We start from the raw sequence: 25,609 nt of genomic DNA on the forward strand, positions 1-25,609 counted from the left end.
TTGCCCCACCTGCCTCCTCTAAAATCTATCCTTTTGATTCCATCTCTTATCTTCTCAGATATAAACTCCCTGGTGTGTTTTCTAACTTCTCCAACATATCATAAGACTAAGAATGGCTGCTACATCTGCTGCTGCTGCTGCTTTGCTCAATGGTCTGGGTTCATCTTTTTTGAGTGGTGGCAAGAGGAGCCAATCTTTGTTGGCTGCAACCACTAGTGCTAGGACTGGTGGTTCTGTGGCTCCTAAAAGGCTGACTGTAGTTGCTGCTGCTGCTAAGAAGTCCTGGATCCCTGCTGTTAAAGGTGGTGGCAACTTGGTTGACCCTGAGTGGCTCGATGGCTCGTAAGCTCTCTCTACCATTTCTCTTTCTTTTCCGGAAGAAATCCAAACTTCTGTTGTTTATAAGATGATGCTGAGTATGGTAGAAGCTTAACTAATTGAATTTGTGCCTGTTATGAACTGCAGGCTCCCTGGTGACTTTGGTTTTGACCCACTAGGACTTGGCAAGGATCCAGCATTCTTGAAGTGGTACCGAGAAGCTGAGCTAATCCACGGGCGATGGGCGATGGCAGCAGTTCTTGGAATCTTTGTTGGCCAGGCATACAGTGGCATCCCATGGTTTGAAGCTGGTGCAGACCCTGGTGCCATTGCACCTTTCTCTTTCGGTACACTCCTCGGAACCCAACTCATTCTCATGGGATGGGTTGAGAGCAAAAGATGGGTGGATTTCTTCAACCCTGAATCCCAGTCTGTCGAATGGGCGACTCCATGGTCCAAGACGGCTGAGAACTTTGCGAATGCCACAGGTGAACAAGGATACCCTGGTGGCAAATTCTTTGACCCTTTGGGATTTGCAGGAACAATTCAAAATGGAGTTTACATTCCTGACACTGACAAACTTGAAAGATTGAAGCTCGCAGAGATCAAGCATTCCAGACTTGCTATGTTGGCTATGTTAATTTTCTACTTTGAGGCAGGTCAAGGAAAGACACCCCTTGGTGCTCTTGGTTTGTAAGCGGTCTTGTAACTGAAACAATATGTAAAAATTATGCTGATTTAGAGAAACCTACAAAGCTGAATACAATAGTCCTCAAGCTTTGATTCGGCCTACAATTCAATTCAAATTCTTATGGTGTTAATTTCTATTTTGCATCCCTCCGGACATCACTGCCAGAGCAATGTCATATTTGCAAAGCTTACTGAAGAACTATAGATGTCACCAGCATCTTTCTTCTGTCAAATAGACAAAACCCCTCAATAACAATTAAACAGTACATATTCTGATGTCCGGAAACTAGTTTCTGGGAATTAACACGGAATATAGAAACCCGGACAAGAAAATTTTGAGTTATAGATGTGTATTTGCAAACACTGGTTTTCTTGCACATCTATAAAACATCCGGGTATTAAACCAGTGGAGTTATATTGTCTTAGTGATTCTGTCCTAATACTGAATACCACAACAATGAATTCTGATATAAACTAGAACTGCAAAACAGACACAAGGTTTGCTAGTAAATTTTGAGCATTCAAGTAATGTCAAAAAAAGTTGTTCGCTAACCCATAGCCATCAAGAATTCAACTCCATCTTTGCTATGCCAGAGTGTCATCTTCATAACCCAGGTGTCTGCTGTAACTACCGGCTTCGGAACCTCACTTTGTCAGTTCCAGCAAAGAAGAAATTTGACGAGAGCCTCCAACTTTTGGTTGCAACATGACCACACCACCAACCTGTGCCAGAGCCTGGAGAACCACCAGCAACTTGCAGCTGTCACGATTAATTGGCATGAAGAAAATAACAGGCTTACACAGTACTATTAGTGGAAACCCTGTGCGGAAATTGATTTCAGTAACATAATTTGTGTCAGATTTGTAAGGATAGTTGACATGAGAACGTGATTCATTCAAAACATGTCTACTACACCAAGACTACCACGCTTAATTAAAAGAACTTTCTTGGTTTCTCTAAATCTAATCTCACTATGTCTGACCACAATCTGATGAACCAAGTCAACATCAATTCTTGATCGAAAGAAAACAGGTTTGAATGTAGTAAGCTATTAGCAGCTATAATTATTTGGAAGTTGAGATGGGAAATATCATTTAGCCACATAATGAATTAACATTTATAAAATGGAAGAAGAAGTAGTCGAATCACGACAAAGAAAATGAATCAACATTTTATACAATGCAAGCAAAAGTGGTCAGATTACTACAAAGAAAAGACAACTGACATTTTCAAAACCAGCCCCTTGGGTGAATTAGTGTAAAATTATAACAAATATTTATATTGGATATGCAACCATGTTAAACAAATTGAGTCCCACCAGGTATTCTTTAATGACTTAGCCAATTTCTATCACTCTCTAGAGCTAATAGAATTACAAGAAGATTGTAGTCACTCTGTACCACCAAGGACTTGATGAAACATAAGAACTTGAGGATAAACAATAAATAAAGCTTCCAGTACTCAAAAATATAAATTAGTGTGCATGTACAATATCATACTGTTACTGTTGTGGAGTTAGGCTAGCTGCCTAGCAGGGCCAACATCAATTACTCTTCACGGGTCCAGACTCCAGGCCATTTGTTTTGAGCAAGTCCAATAGCATGAAGGTGGTAGAATCATCCGCAAGCAATTGCCCTTAATCTGATTGTACTTCGAATCTGCAGCACTTGAGGCTCCTTTATGCAATTATAAACGAACCTTACAGTAAAGAGAAGTGCTAGTGGACTATGACAAAAGATAATAAACTGACAAGAGAGTGCAAATAAACAATAATGTTGCAGACTGAATGAACATCTTTAAGTATGCATGACAAAACAACTTTTATGTAGAGAAAACAAGTTTAATAATATATGAATAGTAGTTCTGATTGATTCCCTTTCTTTTAGAAGAAAAATTAAAAACTACATAGAGACGACGAAAAAATACATATATTAAGAACTAATATATCAAGAAAAAATTGTAATGGTTCCTGTACTTTATGTTTGTTGCACAGATCACTACTTTATGCAACTATAAACTAACCCTAAAGTAAAGAAAGATCCAAGCTAACTGCGAGAATAGATAAGAAACTTAGAAGAGAGTGCAAGTAAATAATAATGTTCCACACTGGATCAACAAATTCAGGTATAAAACTTTTACACGGAGCAAGAATAGAAGTTTCCTATTTATTTGTTCCAGGAAGGTCCTGTAATATACAGGTGGTATGGATCTCCCAAGAAACCAGCTTCCTGCATTTTGTCTGCTCTGCTCGAGTGTTGTTTACTTGTTTCTTTTCAATGAAACTACCACCATAACCTTTTACTACGATTAATATATACTCCCTCCTCCGCCTATTTGGGTTGTCAAATTTTTATATTTGTTACTCAAATTAATTAAGTTTTGACTAAAGATTATAAGTCTCTCTTTTATTATTTGATAATATTAAAAATTACATGTCAAAGTAGATTAAAAGTTATTTTCGATGACATATTTTTTTTTCAATTAATAAAATATTAATAAATTTCAGTCAAACTTTGGTCAATTTGATCGGTACGAAACCAAATGTGACAACTAAAAATGGATGGAGGGAGTATTAAATATTAAATGCTTAATGTGAGTGTGGTGTTTTCTAGGGAGAAGAAAGATTATTTAATTTCATAATATTTTTATCATATTTTACTTATTTTAAATCTTCATAAAAAAAGTCTTTGGAAAATTACTTTTTACTAAATTAATAAATATAATTAACAATTTGTGATTAATTTATATAAAATAATAATTAATTCATAATTAGACTTGTAATTAATGTTGACATGTTTTATTAATATATATAATTATTTATGTATTAATGAGAATTGTTGGATAACCCACCCCAAAAATTCCGTTAAAGATTGAGTTGTTAGTACATGAATGATAACTTCATTAATAATAATATGAAACCCCGCATACATACATATGTGTTTCCTTGATTGTTGCAATTTTTTAGGAGTATGTGTTGACAAGGTTGATATTTATGATTGGAATCTATGCATATTCATTTAGTTTGCATTCATGAGATTAGGCGGAAAAAAAAATAGATTTTGTGGGTACATTTGCTATAGGCCCTCACGAGACCTTACTCGTCCACTAAAACTGCTTAGGGGTTTAAAAGGCTTGTTGCATATGCCAAATGCAACTGTGATCACCTACGGAAGTGGTATATATTTATTAGGTGTTAGTTTTATTTATTTTATTTGTCCGAGAACGTGCAAAATACTAAGTGTGGGGATATTTGATTGAGCATATATTTATATATGTTTTTATATGATTTTATTCCCATAATTTTAGTATTTTGTAAATAATCGGGGTTTACTAATTGATTTTAAGTGTTTAGTGGCAGGATAATAAATATTCTTAAAGTTGGATTAAATCAAGTTTATTTGGGCTTAATTAGATGGAAATTCGGACTTTATGGCCTACCTATGCAGCAAATCTTGTTTGGGCCATAACTTGAGTTCTGGACATCAGAATTGGGCGATTCAACAGCCCACGCGTAGATATTGGAATTTTCTACAAGTCTGAAGTGGTCCAGATATCTACATCCAACTGGATCAGCCCAGAATCAGGCCTGAACAGAACTTGTATCATATAGAATAATATAGAGATAGCCTTTTTAGAGAGAAAAGGGAGAGAGACACTTGTGAGAGAGATTGGAAGAAGGAGTGAAGGGATTCATCCGGACGTCAAGCACTTTCATCAAGTTGTATTCTTCGTACTTAAATTCTTATTCTCATGGTTTGTGGTATAAATATATATATATTTGTTTCATCTTATCATGAGGAGCTAATCCTTTAATCCAAGAGTTAGGTAGTATTCTTTGGCTTATTATGTTTGTTTAGTTGGATTGTGTTTTTTCTTAATTTGTTAATCTGTCATTGAGCTCTTTATACAATTACAGGAGTAGCTAACTTGTAATTGAATCTCTAGGAATTAAAATCTAATTTGGGAGAGGAGTTATAATTCTAGTACATGATATGATGGACACATTTGAGTATTAGATCGGGAGATTGATATGAGAATTGTGAGACTTAAAATCCTTGGTTCTTAATAGTTTAGAAGTGTTGCTTGATTGACCATGGGAGTGGCTGTTAATAGATAATTGTAGGCATTAATCTACTTTGGGAGAGGATTTTATAAATATCAGAAGGATTGTTTTTATCAATCAAGAGACACAAATTAGACATTCATGGTAGTCATTGAAGAACTCTAATTCTTGGGTTGTTTTCTCTCATATTTATTATATTTATTTATTTATTATATTAATTAGTTGATAGAAAAATCCACAAAATTCTTCTCCAACACTTCTGAATTACAAGAGATAAAAGACTTCAAATTGATATTGATATCAGTCCTTCCCTGCGAACGATACTCTTAAAAATACTCGACAACATTATCACGATTAATTGGAATGAAGGGGACTATATCAAATGCTTACACAGTACTATAGTGGAAACCCTGTGCGGAAATTTACGTAACATAATTTGTGTCAGATTTGTAAGTATGGTTGACATGAGAAAGTGATTCATACAAAACATGTCCACTACACCAAAACTGCCACAATTAAAAGACCTTCCTTGGTTTGTCTTGGTTCTTATTAGGAAAACTTAAATTTTCATGTTTAGATGCGAGACATATTTTTAGTGAAATTTATAAATAATTTGAGTTGAAATGGCTAGCGTGAAACGGGCTATGTGGATTGTGATTGCTTAAGTTGTAAAACTTGAATATCATGTTAAATTGATAATGATTGGTCGGTGGCTTGGGTGAGTGCATGGTATTAGTGTGTGTTTCATGTGATGGGCATTATTATTTTGTGAAATTAGAATAACTATAATTTTATATTATTTTTAATGTGTTTGTCTCTATATATCAGAATTTTCGTATATTATATATACAAAAAATGTGTCCTTCATGAGAAGTCGTATACATCTATTTTATATTCCCACATGTTGTAAGTATATCTAATCCGTACTTAATAGAAATTTGCTTTTGACATTTACCATCTCGTCTATAAGCACACATGCTTGATCATATTTCTTATTATCAAAGCAGCCACGGTCAGTGGCGGAAGGAGCCTTGTGGCTGGGGATCCGCTGCCCCGCTTAATTCAAATATAAATTTTTTTTTATAGGTATAATCTTGTGGATTAATGTTGTTTCCTGCCCCTGCTTTAAAAAATAAAACTGACCCAAACCCTCTACCTTGTTCTCATGAAACAAAAAGTAATATATAGAATAGAAAAAGTAATACACTCAGTGAAAAATGAACAATATACTAAAATATAAAGAGGTCGATTAATTAGTAGTATAAATTTTCATGTAATGAAAGTTTGACCATTATAATATTATGTTTCATCCGTCCCACCAGATAGTTTACATTCACTATTTGCACGTATTTTGAGCCTCCTATAAAGTATAGTTTCATAACATTTTTCTAATTTATTTATCTTTTTTGAATAAAATTTTAAACATCAAACTTTTATTCAGGAAAAAGTTTTAAAATAAAATATTATAGAACTAACTTTATAAGAGCCTCAAAATGTGTTCCAAAAAATAACGTAAAAAACGTGTCGGTATAAAGGAAGTATTTACATGACGCCCCTCCTTTCTAGTTCCGCCACTGGCCACGGATAAGTGTGCAGCAAAGGAGAAGTGTGTCACAGGTAGATGGTATTGTTTGGCAAGCAATTGCGCTTAATCTGATTGTACTTGAGAAGGTTCTTGAACAAAAACTCAGCCTCCATAAACTTTTCCTGGAAAATGAGTCCCCTTAGGAGAGTTGTAGGTAACAACATCTGGGACAAAAACACGCTTAAATATGCCAGCCAACAAGGCAAACCCATATCCAACTCCTCGTTTTAACTTTTAAGTGACAACAACAGTTAATTACAGTACTGAAAGTTGATACATCAAAAGGGAAGCTTAAAACACACATACGTCTAAATAGAGTGCGCTACAAAGTAGTCCTGCTCATAACAAGGGCGGCCAACAATTGAGAAAAGTCGATAACATTAGGCAGAGGTCTCACATATTGAGCATTTTATCAAACAATGTAAGAGCATCATCAGGCTTATCAAAACTAATCATAGATTTCTTTGACAGTAATTGTTGAAGTTTTGGATTAATGTTTAAGGTTTGTAATTAGGGTTAGAGTAAGTGGACAAGTGAGAGAGACAGTGAAATTGAAACAATGTAACAACACAACAAGTAGTATTATAAAACCATGCCAACTAAGTTAATGATATGCAGTATTCATTAACATGTAACATGTCACCCTTACAGAGTGCTGGCAATTAAAAAGTATTTAGTACCCTGACAAACTCTCTCCTTGATATAATGAAGCAGAAAACTTCTTGTGTAAAGCAAGGAGAGCCAACCCTGCCCTTGTAATTCAAGCAAGTGCAGTAGCCATCTTGTCTATAAGCACACATTCTTCATTATATTCTCAAAGCAGCCACGAATAAATGTGTTTAAGTATAGTGATTTTTTACTCTTTATGGTTTCTACCACTGCTAAAGCTTTATCAACTTCTTCACACAAGCAATATCCATCCACGGGTGAATTGTATGTGACTATTATATTGAAACACTTTTTGGTTCTGACCAGGGCGGCAAATATTTGATCAAAGTTGAGGCAAGAAACAGAGGTCTAATTTGATTGATAAAAAAGTTCGGCCACTATATAAACACCCTGAACCGATTGAGCAATTGTAGGAAGTTATATTTTAGAGACCACACCATGCAAATACAACAAAAAGATCATAACGTTGTATAATAATATATGACTCTAGACGCCATTAAAAGATCATTTATAAGATTTCTCACCTCATTAACTTTTAGCTCTAAAAAGCCTTGCCTAACCCCAAAAGTGCTTCTGCTTAAGAGATTGAGTCACAAGTCAGCATATAGTAACTTGTAACTCCAAACGTTACTATATTGGGTTTACAACCTTTCCTGTCCATATATTTGCTCAATGTAAAGCACCATGTTCAATTTATGATGAGCTTCCCAAATAAGTGCTCAACCTCAAGGGGTTTGTTTTCGGAGCTAAACAGTGAGAGATGTAGGTAACAACATTGGCAAAAAAAACAACGTTTCATGATCCCACAAAGCAATGAAAAAGCACAATAAACTCTATTCAAGTGACAAGAAGAATTGATGACAGTTTTAATGGCATATACTTCAACTGGAACAGTAAAAGCACACGTAACAGTAAAGAAAGACAGCTAGTACTGTTTCATTTTAACAATAGTGGATTACAGTTAATTGAGGTTAATAAACATTGTCTAACACAAGAATAGCAACATGGAGCTTATTATAACTAACCTTATTTCCTATGAAGTAACTGTTCAGGTAGCGGATGAGGTGTCAATGAAGGAGGAATATAGGGGGGTTTGGGATCAGGGTTGAAATTCAGTGGAGAAAAGAGCGCGAATGAAATAGAAAACAAGTTTGATAATAAATGAATAGTTGTTGGGATAATTTATCTTTTTTCAGAAAAGGTTAAAAACACATAATGTCAATGAGTAGAATACATAATATTAATAGCTAAAATATCAAGTCATGACTGTAACGATTGTACTTCAAGTCTGCTGCACTTAACACTACTTTATGCAAATTTAAACTAACCTTACAGTAAAGAGAAGTCCTAGTGGACTACGACAAAAGATAACAAACTGACAAGAGACTGTAGGTAAATAATAATGTTGCAGACTGAATCATCATATTTAAGTATGCATGACAAAATAACTTTTATGCAGAGAAAACAAGTTTAATAATATATGAATAGTAGTTCTGATGGATTCCCTTTCTTTAGAAGAAAGTTCAAAACTACATAGAGACAACGAAAATAAGTATGCATGACAAAACAACTTTTATGCAGAGAAAACAAGTTTAATAATATATGAATAGTAGTTCTAATGGATTCCCTTTCTTTAGAAGAAAGTTCAAAACTACATAGAGACGACGAAAAAATACATATATAAGAACTAATATATCAAGAAATAATTGTAATGGTTCTTGTTCTTTGCTTTTGCTGCGCTGAACACTGCTTTATGCAACTCTAAACTAAGCCTACAGTAAAGAACAATCCAAGTTAATTATGAGAATAGATAAGAAACTTACAAGAGTGCAAGTAAATAATAAGTTTCCACACTGGATCATTCCAGTATGTATGACAAAAACTTTTACAGAGCAAGCATAGCAGTGTCCTATTTATAGCAGGTCCTGTAATATACAGGTGGTATGCATCTCCTGAGAAACCAGCATCCTGCATTTTGTCAAAGAAAACACATGCTTTTTCATGATTCTCATTTTGTAAAAAGATGCAGATACAACATGACCGCCATATTGAAAGTTGATATTCAATAAAATTACATATTATTAACTCCAATATCACAATTTCTATTGACATTATATATCATAGCAACTTATTACAAAGTTCTGGAAATTTAAAAGTATTTTGTACCTTAATAAACTCGCTCAATGATGTAGTCAAGGCATGAACTTCTTCTGCAAAGCAAGGAGCGCGGGGTCCTGCTCTTTTAATTGCAGCAAATCGAATAGCATGGAGGCAGTAGAGGCGTCTGCTTTGAAACCATGAGCAACCATCTCATCTATAAGCACACAACCTCCATCATACATCTTATTCTTAAAGCAGCCGCGGATAAGAGTGTTGTAGGTAACTTCATCAGGCAAGCAATTGTGTTCTTCCATTTCCAAAAGTATTTTATATGCTTCTTCCAGCAACCCTTCTTGACAGAATCCATGGATCATAATGGTGTAGGTTTTGACATCAGGCTGTAAACCCTTTAAAAGAAGATTATGAAAAAGGTTTCTTGCTTCATCAACTTTGCCGTCCTTGAAAAATCCATGAATCAGAATATTATAAATGTGTATGTCAGGAACTAAGCCACATGACTCCATCTTGTGAAACATGGACATTGCTTCACCAACAAGTCCATTCCAGCAAAGTCCATGCAATAATATCCTGGATGTCACAACATCCAGTTTAACACCTTGGTTTAACATCTTCTTATAAAACTTATGTGCTTCATCAAGCCTAAGCGTACGAAATAACCCATCCAAAATAGTATTGTATGTTTCAACTGTAGGTGTTAAGCCTTTCAGGTTCATTTCTTCTAAGAGATGGATCGCTTTGTCTAGTTTCGACTTCTTACAAAAACCATTGATGAATATATTATAGGTACGAGTGTTGGGGAAAATCCCCTTACTTGTCATGGTTCTGAGCACCGCTGATGCTTTATCCAATTCTCCCCGCAAGAAGTATCCATCCATTAGCATATTATACGTGACTACGTCAGGATTTTGGCCTCTTTGAATCATTAACTCTATCAGATATTCAGCATCTTTGACCTTTCCATCTCTCGTATGTGCATCAACCAATATACTATAGGTATGGTTATTTGGAGAAATTTTGTGTCTGCCCATATCTTTTAACAATTGTGTTATATCATCCCATCGGTTAAGGTTGCACAGACCTTGAATTAACGAGCTGTAGGTTACAACATCTGGTTGAATGCCTTTGTCTCTCATTTCGGCAAGAAGACCCAGAGCATCATCGACTAATCTGTCTTTGGACAAACTATCAATAATAGTGCTATAATTTACAACGTTCGGCATACAACCTTTCTTCTCCATGTATCTAAGCAACATCATAGCCTGGGAAGTGTTGCCTGTTTTGCATTGGCCATTAATAATGGTGTTAAAGATAACTGCATTGGGCTCAACTTGATTGTGCTTGAGAAGGTTCTTAAAGAGAAGCTCAGCCTCAAGAAACTTGTCCTGGGAAATGAGTCCCCTGAGAAGAGTTGTGTAGGTAACAACATCCGGGACAAAACCACGCTTAAAGATGGCAGCCAACAGCGCAAAGCCATAATCAACGCGTTTCAAATGGGAACAACAGTTGATGACAGTACTATAAGTGACTACATTAACAGGAATGGTAAAAGAGCACATCTTTGAAAAGACGGAGACAGCCACGGAGTAATGTTTCATCTTGACAAGGGCGGCCAAGAGTTGATTAAAGTCGATAACCCTAGGCAGAGGTTTCATACGGAGCATTTTATCGAACACTTGAAGAGCATCATCAGGCTTATCAAAACCAACCTTAGATTTTTCCAACAGTAATTGTTGAAATTCCGTAAGATGATTGGGTATGTGATTAGGGTTAGGGCAAGTGGGATATTGAGAAAGTGAATGCAATCGATGCAACGCAATAGTAGTAGTAGAAGTCTTTTAATGGATTGGAGCTGTACTATAGGTCTTATTTTTAGCATTTTACGGAACAAAACAAATGCCTTTCGCATTGTCTGCTACTTTCGTTAATCAAAATGAATGGTAAAAGCACAAGTTTCAGTAAAGAAAGACAGCAAAATAGCATGCTTATTAAGTCGACAAGTCGAGCCTCGGCGCCCGGACACCTTGGAATCGACTAGTCGACAAGTCGCCCGACTAGTCGAAATAAGTCGACAAGTTGTGATATACATAAATAAATATATATATATATATATATATATATATATATATATATATATATATAGTAAAGATTATATAATATAGATAAAAACACATCATTCAATATTTTAAATAGGAAAGAGACAGTAAGTTCAAATACCAAAAGTTAAGCATCCCTAAGCAAATAAAAACATAATATACGAGTGATATAAACTGATCAAGCATGAAATCTTCATCTCCCTCTTGAGTATTCTTCAAGGATGGATCGGGAGGAACACCATAGTCATCTTCCACTTCCATATCATCAATAGGAGTATGGTCTTCATCTTCCCCCCATCCATCATCATCATCATCATCATGTAGTGTCGAACTAGTGCCACGTCGATTGTAGGTAAGCAAATCACTAGTTGAACCACCTTTAGCTTTTCTTGGTAAAGTGCGTCCCTCAAGTCCTTGTGAGGCACCCGAAGCTATATCCACCACACTCCAAAACCTATCATCAATATCATTCATCCAATCATTAGTCCACTCCAAGTCTTCAAATATTGGTGGATTATATTTTTCTCCAAGTTCACGCATCTTTTTGAATCGGGAATCAATCTTCCGGTTGTATTGAACATACACCAAATCATTTAAACGTTGATGTTCCAACCTATTCCTCTTCTTTGTATGTATCTAAATTAATCAAATATAAAAATTAATTAACATAGCAAGTATTAGTACTTTAGTAGTTGTGAATTGATAACAATAACAATAATAATAATAATAATAATAATAATAATAATAATAATAATAATAATAATAATAATAATAATAATAATAATAAAAGTGTAGGCACATACGAATTCAAATGTACTCCAATTCCGTTCACAACCGGAAGATGAACAACATAAACCAACGATACGCTTTGCAAATGATTGAAGCTCAATTGCATGACCTCCATAAGCATCCCACCAATCAACTAATATAAAAATAAAAATAATACTAATAAGTAATAAGAATATAAAAATAGCTAATACGGAAGTAAGACTAACACAAGTGAGCTTACTAGGACTTTTTTCCTTTCGGTGCTCAATTGCCATCTCTCTAGCGAATCCTCCTCTTGTATTTTTGTAGTCATCCGCGGAGTTACTTATAAGGATCCTTGTAGTCCGATCCTTAACCATCTTCTCAAGTACATCATTAAAGTCTTCTCTTATCCGGGAGGCACATGAAGGATTCCTTTCAACTATGTCAAAGTACTTCCCGGGATTAAGAAACAAGGCCGCCCCATACAAAGGTTTCCCCATTTGTGTATTCCAACGGTCATCAATAATTTTCAATACTTTGTTTCGAAGTTGCGTTTTTGGACCAACAAATGCCTTTGAAAATTGGACTCTTACATAATCCATAGCAGCTGCAACCTCTGCGAGAGCAGGCCTTTCATCACCATCTGCAATTCGCAAAACTTGAAGAAGTGGTTGTGATGCATTCAAGCAATCCTCTAAACCTTCCCAAAAGGCTATTGAGAATACAATCTCATAAACTATCCTCTCATTTTCTGTTTTTGATAGCTTTGACACAATCCAATATTCTGACCCAAACAATTTTCGCAACGCCGGCCTAAGCTTATGCAAGCGTTGTAATGTAAGAAAAGCAGTGGCAAACCTTGTAGCTCCCGTTCTCACTAAATCCATCCCATTAGTGTGCTCCCTCATTGCTTGAAGAACACGCCCATGTCTATAAATAAAGGTAGTACACACATCGGTGTTCGTTCACGTGCTGAGTATATATACACACAAGACTGTGTGTATATACACAGTCGCGAAATAAAAACAAAAAGCCCAGGAAGAGGAGAGAGAGAGAGAGAAGAGAACTTACGGGTGATCCGCTGCTTTTTGATCCGCCGCTCCGCCGCTCCGTAGTGTAAAACAAACAACAAAACATTCACATCCAGGTAACGGTAAGTGTTGTATTGCTTTTAAAAACCCTAATTGGGTCGGGTAAAATCCAATTGGGCCGGGTTGGTACCGGGTCGGGTCGGGTTTTACCCGTGGACGACTTTTAAAGACAGTGCTCGACTTAACCTGCTGAACCGACTCGGCGACTAGTCGACGACTAGTCGTCGACTCAATAAGCATGCAAAATAGTATTGTTTCATTTTAACAATGGCAGATTACATTCGATTGAAGTTAATAACCGTAGTACCAGGTCTCATTTGGAGAATATTGTCTGTCACAAGAATATAACGCGACCACCATTTCGAATTTGATATACAATAAAATTACATATATTAACTCTGATAACACAATTGCTATTGAGATTAAACATCATAGCGAATTATACAAATTTTTGGAAATTTAAAAATATTTTGTACCTTAATAAACTCGCTCATTGATGTAGTCAAGGCATGAACTTCTCTAGCAAAGCAAGGAGCGGGGTCCTGCTCTTTTGATTGCAGCAAATTGAATAGCATGGAGGTGGTAGATGCATCTGCTTTGAAACCATGGGCACACATCTCATCAATAAGTAAACAACCTCCATCATTAGAGGTACGTGTGTATTTCAGTACAAATCTGAATGATCAGAGTATAAATAAGCCGCTAAAAAATTGATGTAGAAATTAAAGCTAAATTACTATTGCAAAAGTAGGGGAATTTGTCAGAAGATGGATGATTAATAGCAGCTGCTAACCTTTTGATGACTGGCATCTACAATAACTGGAATGGTAAAAGCATAAGTATCAGTAAAAAGAGTCAGCAACATAGTATTGTTTCATTGTAATGATGGTGGATAACAGTTAATTGAAGTCGATAACAATAGTACGAGGTCTCACTTGGAGCATTTTGTTCAACACAAGAATAGCACCACGGAACTCATATAACCGACCATTTTTCTTATGAAGTAACTGTTGAAGTTGCGGATGAGGTATCCATGAAGAAGTTTAGGGGGTTTCGGGATCAGGGTCTGATTAAGTGGAGAAAAGAGAGAGTGGATTAATCTTATGGAAGTAGTGATAGCCTTGCTCATTGTCTTCTACTTTCTTCAACCATAATCTACCATCTCCACAATGTTCTTAGAGTTTTACAATAATAGTTGCAGATATGTATATACGTAGTTGCATAGGATATTTCTGAATAAACAAACTTGACTGGAGGCATTTTTTAAAAACAAATTTGTGACTACAGTCTGAAAACAAGTTTAATAATATATCAAAGGTAGTTCCACGAAGGTCCGAGTATATAACAATTTTTACACCGGATCAACAGATTCCAGTATGTACCATGCAAAGCAAAAATAGAAGGTCCGGTAATATACAGGTGGTATGCATCTCCTAAGAAACCAACTCTTTGTTAAAGAAAAATAGATGCTCTACCACACTTCTCGTTTTGTGAAAAGATGCAAATACAACAACACGGCCACCAGTTCGAAATTTGATATTCAACAATTACATTCTATTATCTCCAATATCATAATTGCTATTGATTTAAAGAAATTTAGCACACTATTACGAAGTTTTGGCAATTTAAAAGTATTTTGTACTTTAATAAACTCTCTCCTTGATGTACTCAAGGCATGAACTTCTGCAAAGCAAGGAGCACGGGGTACTGCTCTTTCAATTGCAGCAAATCGAATAGCATGGAGGCGGTAGAGGCATCTGTTTTGAAACCATGAGCACACACCTCATGTATAAGTACATCTTATTCTTAAAGAAGCCGCGGATAAGAGTGTTGTATATAACTTCAGGAAACAAGCACCTTAACGGTTGAACTTCAACTCTGATGCACTTAAACTCTACTTTATACTAATTTAAACTAACCTTGCAGTAAATAGAAGTCCTAGTGGACTGCGACAAAAGATAACAAACTGACAAGAGAGTGCAAGTAAATAATAATGTTGCAGACTGAATCATCATATTTAAGTATGCAAGACAAAACAATTATTATGCAGAGAATACAAGTTTAATAATATATGAATAGTAGTTCTGATGGATTCACTTTCTTTAGAAGAAAGTTCAAAACTACATAGAGACGACAAAAAAATACATATATTAAGAACTAATATATCAAAAAATAATTGTAATGGTTCTTGTACTTAACTTTTGCTGCGCAGTGCGCTGAACACTGCTTTATGCAACTCTAAACTAAGCCTCCAGTAAAGAACAATCCAAGTTAATTACGAGAATAGATAAAAAAAACTTACAAGAGTGCAAGTAAATAATAAGTTTCCACACTGACTCATTCCAGTGTGTATGACAAAAACTTTCACAGAGCAAAAATAGCAGGTCCTGCAATATACAGGTGGTATGCATCTCCTGAGAAACCAGCTTCCTGCATTTTGTCAAAGAAAACACATGCTTTTTCATGATTCTCATTTTGTAAAAAGATGCCTTCATGCCGATACAACATGACCACCATCTCGAAATTTGATATTCAACAAAATTACATATTATTCACTCCAATATCACAATTGCTATTGGCATTATATATCGTAGCAAATTATGACAAAGTTCTGGAAATTTAAAGGTATTTTGTACCTTAATAAACTCGCTCATTGATGTAGTCAAGGCATGAACTTCTTCTGCAAAGCAAGGAGCGCAGGGTCCTGGTCTTTCAATTGCAGCAAATCGAATACAATGGAGGCGGTAGAGGCATCTGCTTTGAAACCATGAGCAACCATGTCATCTATAAGCAGACAACCTCCATCATACATCTTATTCTTAAAGCAGCCGCGGATAAGAATGTTGTAGGTAGCTTCAGTAGGCAAGCAATTGTGCTCTTCCATTTCCAAAAGTATTTTATATGCTTCTTCCAGCAACCCTTCTTGGCAGAATCCATGGATCATAATGGTGTAGGTTTTGACACTAGGCTGTAAACCCTTCAAAAGAAGATTATGAAAAAGGTTCCTTGCCTTGTCAACCTTGCTGTCCTTGAACAATCCATGAATCAGAATACTATAAATGTGTATGTCAGGAACTAAGCCACAAGACTCCATATTGTGAAACATGGACATTGCTTCACCAACAAGTCCATTCCAGCAAAGTCCATGCAACAATATCCTGCATGTCACAACATTCAGTTTAACACCTTGGTTTAACATCTTCTTATAAAACTTATGTGCTTCATCAAGCCTACGTGTACGAAGTAACCCATCCAAAATAGTACTGTACGTTTCGATTGTAGGTGTTAAACCTTTCAGGGGCATTTCTTCTAAGAGGTGTATTGCCGTGTCTACTTTCATCTTCTTGCAATAACCATTAATCAATATATTATAGGTCTGACTGTCGGGCAAAATCCCCTCACTTGTCATGGTTCTGAGCACTGCTAACGCTTTATCCAATTCTCCACGCAAGCAGTATCCATCCATGAGTGCACTATACGTGACTACATCTGGAGGTTGGCCCCTTTGAATCATTAACTCTATCAAATATTCAGCATCTTTGACCTTTCCATCTCTGGCATGTGCATCAACCAATATACTGTAGGTATGCTTATTTGGAGAAATTTTGTGTCTGCCCATATCTTTTAACAATTGTGTTATATCATCCCATCGGTTAAGGTTGCACAGACCTTGAATTAACGAGCTGTAGGTTACAACATCTGGTTGAATGCCTCTGTCACTCATTTCGGCAAGAAGACCCAGAGCATCATCGACTAATCTGTCTTTGGACAAACTATCAATAACAGTGTTGTAATTTACTACGTTCGGCATACAACCTTTCTTCTCCATGTATCTAAGCAACATCATAGCCTGGGAAGTGTTGCCTGTTTTGCACTGGCCATTAATAATGGTGTTAAAGATAACTGCATTAGGCTGAATCTGATTGCACTTGAGAAGGTTCTTGAACATAAGCTCAGCCTCGAGAAACTTGTCCTGGGAAATGAGTCCCCTGAGAAGAGTTGTGTAGGTAACAACATCCGGGACAAAACCTCGCTTAAAGATGGCAGCCAACAGCGCAAAGCCACAATCAACTCGTTTGAAGTGGCAACAACAGTTGATGGCGGTGTTATAAGTAATTATATTAACAGGAATGCTACAAGAGCACATCTTTGAAAAGACGGAGACAGCCACAGAGTAATGTTTCATTTTGACAAGGGCGGCCAAGAGTTGAGTAAAGTCGATAACACTAGGAAGAGGCTTCATACGGAGCATTTTATCAAACACAACAAGAGCATCTTCGATCTTATCAAAACCAACCTTAGATTTCTCCAACAGTAATTGTTGAAGTTTTGTAAGACGATTGGGTATGTGATTAGGGTTAGGGCAAGTAATAACACGACAGAAAGGACTAGTGGTAATACCGTGTCTGAGAAATGGAAGCAATGCAATAAAACGAGAGCAAGGAGTAGTAGCAGTAACAGTAGTAATACCTAGTCTTGGGGATGGAAGGAGAGTGTTTGAAGTGAAGCAACTAGTGAAAGCCCTCCTCATTATCATCTTCATCGTCTTGTGCTTGCCCTTTTTTTTTAGAAACTCTGCTCCAGTGTTGTTTCTTTAAAGGGGAGTGCTGCTTCTAAAGCAACATATCCTCTGCATTTTGAATTGCTGGTAATGCATTTAAAATTTATGATTCTCTAATTCAAAAGAATATGTAAATTTCGACATCTATATATTTTGATAATTATTTTATAAGTTAAATAAGAAATTTACAATTTTTTAATTTATTAAATGTAATTAAAAATCAGATTAATTGGTGAAATTTAATGATATTAAGAGACAGAAATCTAAACTTGAGTTAAATTTTAATAAACAGATAAATCTAATAATCTTCGGTGTGCATAAATTCCAGATATATTCCTAGAATAACGTCTCGCAAATGTTCAAGGATAAAAAATCATGGTGAAATGTCATGTTAAGATTTTTGATAGACTTCGTGATATTTTAAAATTTAAGATAAACTGTCCATCGAAGAATGCTGGTAATGGCTAATAAATTTTGGTAGGCTTCATACCATGCATATGATGGGGCCGTTTGGCCATGCTTAAAAAAGTGATTCCATGCAGTAAAAAAGTGGAGTACAAGTGAGATGTAAATAAGTAAATAAAGTGTTTGGAAAAAAAGCAGAAGTTGTGAGAGAGAAGTTAGCATTCTCAGCTTTTTAAAAATATTTCTACTTTTTTACACAAACGGGTCAAGAAAAAAAGAAGGCAAAGGCAGAAATTGCTTCCGGTTCCAGACAGCCCCGATGTTTTGAAGAAAACATATTCAAGTTTTAGGGGATAGAGTGAAACTTGAGGTGAGAAGCTAATACAGGTGGTATGGTGAAAGATGCATGGGATCATTTGATTGGTCCAGAATCTATCCAGGAGAGTGGTTTTTATCTCTTTTCTAGATTTCTCTTGCCCCACCTGCCTCCTCTAAAATCTATCCTTTTGATTCCATCTCTTATCTTCTCAGATATAAACTCCCTGGTGTGTTTTCTAACTTCTCCAACATATCATAAGACTAAGAATGGCTGCTACATCTGCTGCTGCTGCTGCTTTGCTCAATGGTCTGGGTTCATCTTTTTTGAGTGGTGGCAAGAGGAGCCAATCTTTGTTGGCTGCAACCACTAGTGCTAGGACTGGTGGTTCTGTGGCTCCTAAAAGGCTGACTGTAGTTGCTGCTGCTGCTAAGAAGTCCTGGATCCCTGCTGTTAAAGGTGGTGGCAACTTGGTTGACCCTGAGTGGCTCGATGGCTCGTAAGCTCTCTCTACCATTTCTCTTTCTTTTCCGGAAGAAATCCAAACTTCTGTTGTTTATAAGATGATGCTGAGTATGGTAGAAGCTTAACTAATTGAATTTGTGCCTGTTATGAACTGCAGGCTCCCTGGTGACTTTGGTTTTGACCCACTAGGACTTGGCAAGGATCCAGCATTCTTGAAGTGGTACCGAGAAGCTGAGCTAATCCACGGGCGATGGGCGATGGCAGCAGTTCTTGGAATCTTTGTTGGCCAGGCATACAGTGGCATCCCATGGTTTGAAGCTGGTGCAGACCCTGGTGCCATTGCACCTTTCTCTTTCGGTACACTCCTCGGAACCCAACTCATTCTCATGGGATGGGTTGAGAGCAAAAGATGGGTGGATTTCTTCAACCCTGAATCCCAGTCTGTCGAATGGGCGACTCCATGGTCCAAGACGGCTGAGAACTTTGCGAATGCCACAGGTGAACAAGGATACCCTGGTGGCAAATTCTTTGACCCTTTGGGATTTGCAGGAACAATTCAAAATGGAGTTTACATTCCTGACACTGACAAACTTGAAAGATTGAAGCTCGCAGAGATCAAGCATTCCAGACTTGCTATGTTGGCTATGTTAATTTTCTACTTTGAGGCAGGTCAAGGAAAGACACCCCTTGGTGCTCTTGGTTTGTAAGCGGTCTTGTAACTGAAACAATATGTAAAAATTATGTTGATTTAGAGAAACCTACAAAGCTGAATACAATAGTCCTCAAGCTTTGATTCGGACTACAATTAAATTCAGATTCTTATGGTGTTGATTTCTATTTTGCATCCCTCAGTAAATCACTGGCAGAGCAATGTAATATTTGCAAAGCTTACTGAAGAATTATAGATGTCACCAGCATCTTTCTTCTGTCAAATAGACTAAACCCCCTCAATAACAATTAAACAGTACATATTCTGATGTCCGGAAACTAGTTTCTGGGAATTAACAAGGAATATAGAAACCCGGACAAGAAAATTTTGAGTTATAGATGTGTATTTGCAAACACTGGTTTTCTTGCACATCTATAAAACATCCGGGTATTAAACCAGTGGAGTTATATTGTCTTAGTGATTCTGTCCTAATACTGAATACCACAACAATGAATTCTGATATAAACTAGAACTGCAAAACAGACACAAGGTTTGCTAGTAAATTTTGAGCATTCAAGTAATATCAAAAAAAGTTGTTCGCTAACCCATAGCCATCAAGAATTCAACTCCATCATTGCTATGCCAGAGTGTCATCTTCATAACCCAGGTGTCTGCTGTAACTACCGGCTTCGGAACCTCACTTTGTCAGTTCCAGCAAAGAAGAAATTTGACGAGAGCCTCCAACTTTTGGTTGCAACATGACCACACCACCAACCTGTGCCAGAGCCTGGAGAACCACCAGCAACTTGCAGTTGTCACGATTAATTGGCATGAAGAAAATTACAGGCTTACACCATGGTTGTCACGTCGATGAGTCGAGGTGCGTCGATAGACCTCCTGCTAGTTGACTAGTCGACTAGTCGTGGACTAGTCGTAGACTGGTCCCTAAAAAATATATATATATTTATTATAAATTAAAGATATATTATATACATATAAACACATACATATATTTGTATTATGTACCTTCCATAAAATTTTATGCAGATTCTAAGGAATTAAGAATCGGACACTTAAAGAGAATGATGGAAAAGCGAAAATAGTTAGCAACAAAGCAAAGTACACACGATCATGTAAAATATGTATCAAGCTAACAATCGATAAATATCAATTATGTGATACTGATGTGATGTGATGTGGCAGTACAGTAAACAAATACTCCCTTCGTCCCAATGAACTGTATACAGTTTCCTTTTTGGGACGTCCGACCAGTTGTATACATTCCAAAAGTAGTAAAGTTTTATAATATAAAACATCATTACACCAACTACTTTCTTCCACTATTTCCATTTTATAATAATATAAACACTATTACACCCACTACTTTCCTCCAATATCTCAAATCCATTATTAAATATAAATGGGTCCCACCACTATACCCACTATACAAAATTTATGCAGAATTAATTATGTAGAATGCAAATTGCAGAAAAGCAGTCGACTAGTCGGTGGCCCAAACTCGACTAGTCGACTAGTCGTTGACTAGTCGACCGCTTAGTCGACCAAGCGACCGAAATATTGACATTCACCTAGTCGACATGTTGAGTCGACATCCATTCACCGCTTAGTCGACTAGTCGTCGACTAGTCGACCGACATGACAACCATGGCTTACACAGTACTATTAGTGGAAACCCTGTGCGGAAATTGATTTCAGTAACATAATTTGTGTCAGATTTGTAAGGATAGTTGACAGGAGAACGTGATTCATTCAAAACATGTCTACTACACCAAGACTACCACACTTAATTAAAAGAACTTTCTTGGTTTCTCTAAATCTAATCTCACTATGTCTGACCACAATCTGATGAACCAAGTCAACATCAATTCTTGATCGAAAGAAAACAGGTTTGAATGTAGTAAGCTATTAGCAGCTACAGTATAATCATTTGGAAGTTGAGATGGGAAATATCATTTAGCCACACAACGAATTAACATTTATAAAATGGAAGAAGAAGTAGTCGAATCACGACAAAGAAAATGAATCAACATTTTATACAATGCAAGCAAAAGTGGTTAGATTACTACAAAGAAATGACAACTGACATTTTCAAAACCAGCCCCTTGGGTGAATTAGTGTAAAATTATAACAAATATTTATATTGGATAAGCAACCATGTTAAACAAATTGAGTCCCACCAGGTATTCTTTAATGACTTAGCCAATTTCTATCACTCTCTAGAGCTAATAGAATTACAAGAAGATTGTAGTCACTCTGTACCACCAAGGACTTGATGAAACATAAGAACTTGAGGATAAACAATGAATAAAGCTTCCAGTACTCAAAAATATAAATTAGTGTGCATGTACAATATCATACTGTTACTGTTGTGGAGTTAGGCTAGCTGCCTAGCAGGGCCAACACCAATTACTCTTCACGGGTCCAGACTCCAGACCATTTGTTTTGAGCAAGTCCAATAGCATAAAGGTGGTAGAATCATCCGCAAGCAATTGCCCTTAATCTGATTGTACTTCGAATCTGCAGCACTTGAGGCTCCTTTATGCAATTATAAACGAACCTTACAGTAAAGAGAAGTGCTAGTGGACTATGACAAGAGATAATAAACTGACAAGAGAGTGCAAATAAACAATAATGTTGCAGACTGAATCAACATCTTTAAGTATGCATGACAAAACAACTTTTATGCAGAGAAAACAAGTTTAATAATATATGAACAGTAGTTCTGATTGATTCCCTTTCTTTTAGAAGAAAAATTAAAAACTACATAGAGACGACGAAAAAAATACATATATTAAGAACTAATATATCAAGAAAAAATTGTAATGGTTCCTGTACTTTATGTTTGCTGCACAGATCACTACTTTATGCAACTATAAACTAACCCTAAAGTAAAGAAAGATCCAAGCTAACTACGAGAATAGATAAGAAACTTAGAAGAGAGTGCAAGTAAATAATAATGTTCCACACTGGATCAACAAATTCAGGTATAAAACTGTTACACGGAGCAAGAATAGAAGTTTCCTATTTATTTGTTCCAGGAAGGTCCTGTAATATACAGGTGGTATGGATCTCCCAAGAAACCAGCTTCCTGCATTTTGTCAAAGAAAACACATGCTTTTTCATGATTCTAATTTTGTAAAAAGATGCAGATACAACATGACCACCATCTTGAAAATTGATATTCAACATAATTACATATAATTAACTCCAATATCAAAATTGCTATTGACATTATATATCATAGCAAAATATTACAAAGTTCTGGAAATTTAAAAGTATTTTGTACCTTAATAAACTCGCTCATTGATGTAGTCAAGGCATGAACTTCTTCTGCAAAGCAAGGAGCGCAGGGTCCTGCTCTTTTAATTGCAGCAAATCGAATAGCATGGAGGCGGTAGAGGCATCTGCTTTGAAACCATGAGCAACCATCTCATCTATAAGCTCACAACCTCCATTATACATCTTATTCTTAAAGCAGCCGCGAATAAGAGTATTGTATGTAACTCCATTAGGCAAGCAATTGTTTTCTTCCATTTCCAAAAGTGTTTTATATGCTTCTTCCAGCAACCCTTCATGACAGAATCCTTGTATCATAATGTTGTAGGTTATGACAGTAGGCTGTAAACCCTTCAAAAGAAGATTATGATAAAGGTTTCTTGCCTTGTCAACCTTGTTGTCCCTGAATAACCCATTAATCAGAATATTATAAATGCATATGTCAGGAACTAAGCCACATGACTCCATCTTGTGAAACATGAACATTGCTTCAACAAGAAGTCCATTCCAGCAAAGTCCATACAACAAGATCCGGCTTGTCACTATATTTAGTTTGACACCTTGTTTTAGCATCTTCTTATAAAACTTATGTGCTTCATCAAGCCTACGCGTACGAAATAACCCATCCAAAATAGTATTGTACGTTTCAACTGTAGGTGTTAAACCTGCCCTTGGCATTTCTTCTAAGAGATGTATCGCTGTGTCTACTTTCATTTTCTTACAATAACCATTGATTAATATATTATAGGTATGAGCTCCTGGCAAAATCCCCTCATTTCTCATTATTTCAAGCACACCTAACGCTTTATCCAATTCTCCCCGCAAGCTGTACCCATCCATTAGCGTACTATATGTGACTACGTCCGGATGTTGGCCTCTTTGAATCATTAACTCTATCAAATATTCAGCATCTTTGACCTTTCCATCTCTGGCATGTGCATCAACCAATATATTATAGGTACGGTTATTTGGAGAAATTTTGTGTCTGTCCATATCTTTTAACAATAGTGTTATATCTTCCCATCGATTGAGGTTGCACATACCATGAATTAATGAGTTATAGGATACAACACTTGGTGGAATGCTTTTGTCACTCATTTCGGCAAGAAGACCCAAAGCGTCATCAACTAATCTGTCTTTGGACAAACTATCAATAACAGTGTTGTAATTTACTACATCCGGCATACAACCTTTCTTCTCCATGTATCTAAGCAACATCATAGCCTGGGAAGTGTTGCCTGTTTTGCATTGGCCATTAATAATGGTGTTAAAGATAACTGCATTGGGCTCAACTTGATTGTGCTTGAGAAGGTTCTTAAAGAGAAGCTCAGCCTCAAGAAACTTGTCCTGGGAAATGAGTCCCCTGAGAAGAGTTGTGTAGGTAACAACATCCGGGACAAAACCTCGCTTAAAGATGGCAGCCAAGAGCGCAAAGCCATAATCAACTCGTTTCAAATGGGAACAACAGTTGATGGTGGTGTTATAGGTAATTATGTCAACAGGAATGCTAAAAGAGCACATATCTGAAAAGACGGAGACAGCCACGGAGTAATGTTTCATCTTGACAAGGGCGGCCAAGAGCTGATTAAATTGCATGACAGTAGGAAGAGGCTTCATACGGAGCATTTTATCAAACACTCGAAGAGCATCGTCGAGCTTATCAAAACCAACTCTAGATTTCTCCAAAAGTAATTGTTCAAATTTCGTAAGATGATTGGGTATGTGATTAGGGTTAGGGTAAGTGGATGGCTGAGAAAGTGAATGCAATCGAAGCAACGCAATAGTAGTAGTAGAAGTAATAGTAGTAATACCTAGTCTTGGGAATGGAAGGAGAGTGTTTGAAGTGAAGCAAGTAGTGAAAGCCCTCCTCATTATCATCGTCTTGCGCTTGCCCTTGTTAGAAACTCTGCTCCTGTGCTGTTTCTTTAAAGGTGAGTGCTGCTTGTAAAGTAACGTTTCTTTTGCATTTTGTATCGTTGGTAATGCATTTAAAAATTGTGATTCCAATTCAAATGAATCTGTGCTTGACGAGGCGCGTTTAGCTTAGCTTATGATTTATGATTTAATGTGATTTTTTTGATAAGTTGTGAGTTTAAAATGTCTATTTAAATAATTTTGACTTATTAATGATTTATGAGTTATTAAAAATACGATAATATAAATTAAAATAATTTATGAGTAATTTATGACTTAGTAGTAATTTCTATCAAAAAATAGTTTGAAAAAAAATTAGTCATTGAAAAAAGTACCTCAAACTAACTTCTGACTTGCTTCCGTCTTATTCTGATTTTAAGCCGACTTCTGACTTATTACACAAACAGACATTTTTCAGTTTAAAGCCGGAAATGACTTAAAATCTGGGCTTTAAACCCAGGAACACAGGCTCTTTGTCTTTTGTATACAATAACCGATAAATCATATTTCATTCTTACCAAAATTACTCTTTTAAATTTTTACTACGTACTTTATTAGGAAATTATATCCGCATCACGCGAGCTTTCACTATTTTTTTAATAATTAACAAAAGACTCACTT

General features: G+C 36.3%; 5 protein-coding genes across 5 annotated transcripts; 2 read left to right on the forward strand and 3 right to left on the reverse strand.

The window, feature by feature from the left end:
- Nucleotides 1–112: 112 nt before the first annotated feature.
- Nucleotides 113–1,143, forward strand: LOC108201054 (chlorophyll a-b binding protein CP24 10A, chloroplastic). Its single transcript, XM_017369341.2, has 2 exons — nt 113–342; nt 466–1,143. Exons 1-2 carry the CDS (start codon nt 113–115, stop codon nt 1,013–1,015), a joined length of 780 nt encoding a protein of 259 aa, XP_017224830.2. The 3' UTR covers nt 1,016–1,143.
- On the reverse strand, nt 491–25,049 carry LOC108202456 (uncharacterized). Its single transcript, XM_017370844.2, has 6 exons — nt 23,113–25,049; nt 19,270–19,662; nt 18,907–19,212; nt 16,018–17,977; nt 13,858–15,811; nt 491–3,237 (listed from the first exon to the last, which is right to left on the reverse strand). Exons 1-4 carry the CDS (start codon nt 24,950–24,952, stop codon nt 16,044–16,046), a joined length of 4,473 nt encoding a protein of 1,490 aa, XP_017226333.2. The 5' UTR covers nt 24,953–25,049; the 3' UTR covers nt 491–3,237; nt 13,858–15,811; nt 16,018–16,043.
- Nucleotides 8,633–11,485, reverse strand: LOC108201056 (pentatricopeptide repeat-containing protein At1g62930, chloroplastic-like). The gene is made up of 2 exons (XM_017369343.2): nt 9,493–11,485; nt 8,633–9,294 (listed from the first exon to the last, which is right to left on the reverse strand). The coding sequence occupies exon 1, from the start codon at nt 11,106–11,108 to the stop codon at nt 9,519–9,521; it is 1,590 nt and encodes a 529-aa protein (XP_017224832.2). The 5' UTR covers nt 11,109–11,485; the 3' UTR covers nt 8,633–9,294; nt 9,493–9,518.
- LOC108201055 (uncharacterized) lies at nt 11,604–13,351 on the reverse strand. The gene is made up of 2 exons (XM_064084937.1): nt 12,344–13,351; nt 11,604–12,176 (listed from the first exon to the last, which is right to left on the reverse strand). The coding sequence occupies exons 1-2, from the start codon at nt 13,196–13,198 to the stop codon at nt 11,622–11,624; spliced, it is 1,410 nt and encodes a 469-aa protein (XP_063941007.1). The 5' UTR covers nt 13,199–13,351; the 3' UTR covers nt 11,604–11,621.
- On the forward strand, nt 18,874–19,965 carry LOC108202761 (chlorophyll a-b binding protein CP24 10A, chloroplastic). Its single transcript, XM_017371293.2, has 2 exons — nt 18,874–19,162; nt 19,286–19,965. Exons 1-2 carry the CDS (start codon nt 18,933–18,935, stop codon nt 19,833–19,835), a joined length of 780 nt encoding a protein of 259 aa, XP_017226782.1. The 5' UTR covers nt 18,874–18,932; the 3' UTR covers nt 19,836–19,965.
- Nucleotides 25,050–25,609: the final 560 nt, after the last annotated feature.

The sequence above is a fragment of the Daucus carota genome, chromosome 9 (genome assembly GCF_001625215.2).
Source record: "Daucus carota subsp. sativus chromosome 9, DH1 v3.0, whole genome shotgun sequence".
In the NCBI taxonomy this organism is placed as follows: domain Eukaryota; kingdom Viridiplantae; phylum Streptophyta; class Magnoliopsida; order Apiales; family Apiaceae; genus Daucus; species Daucus carota.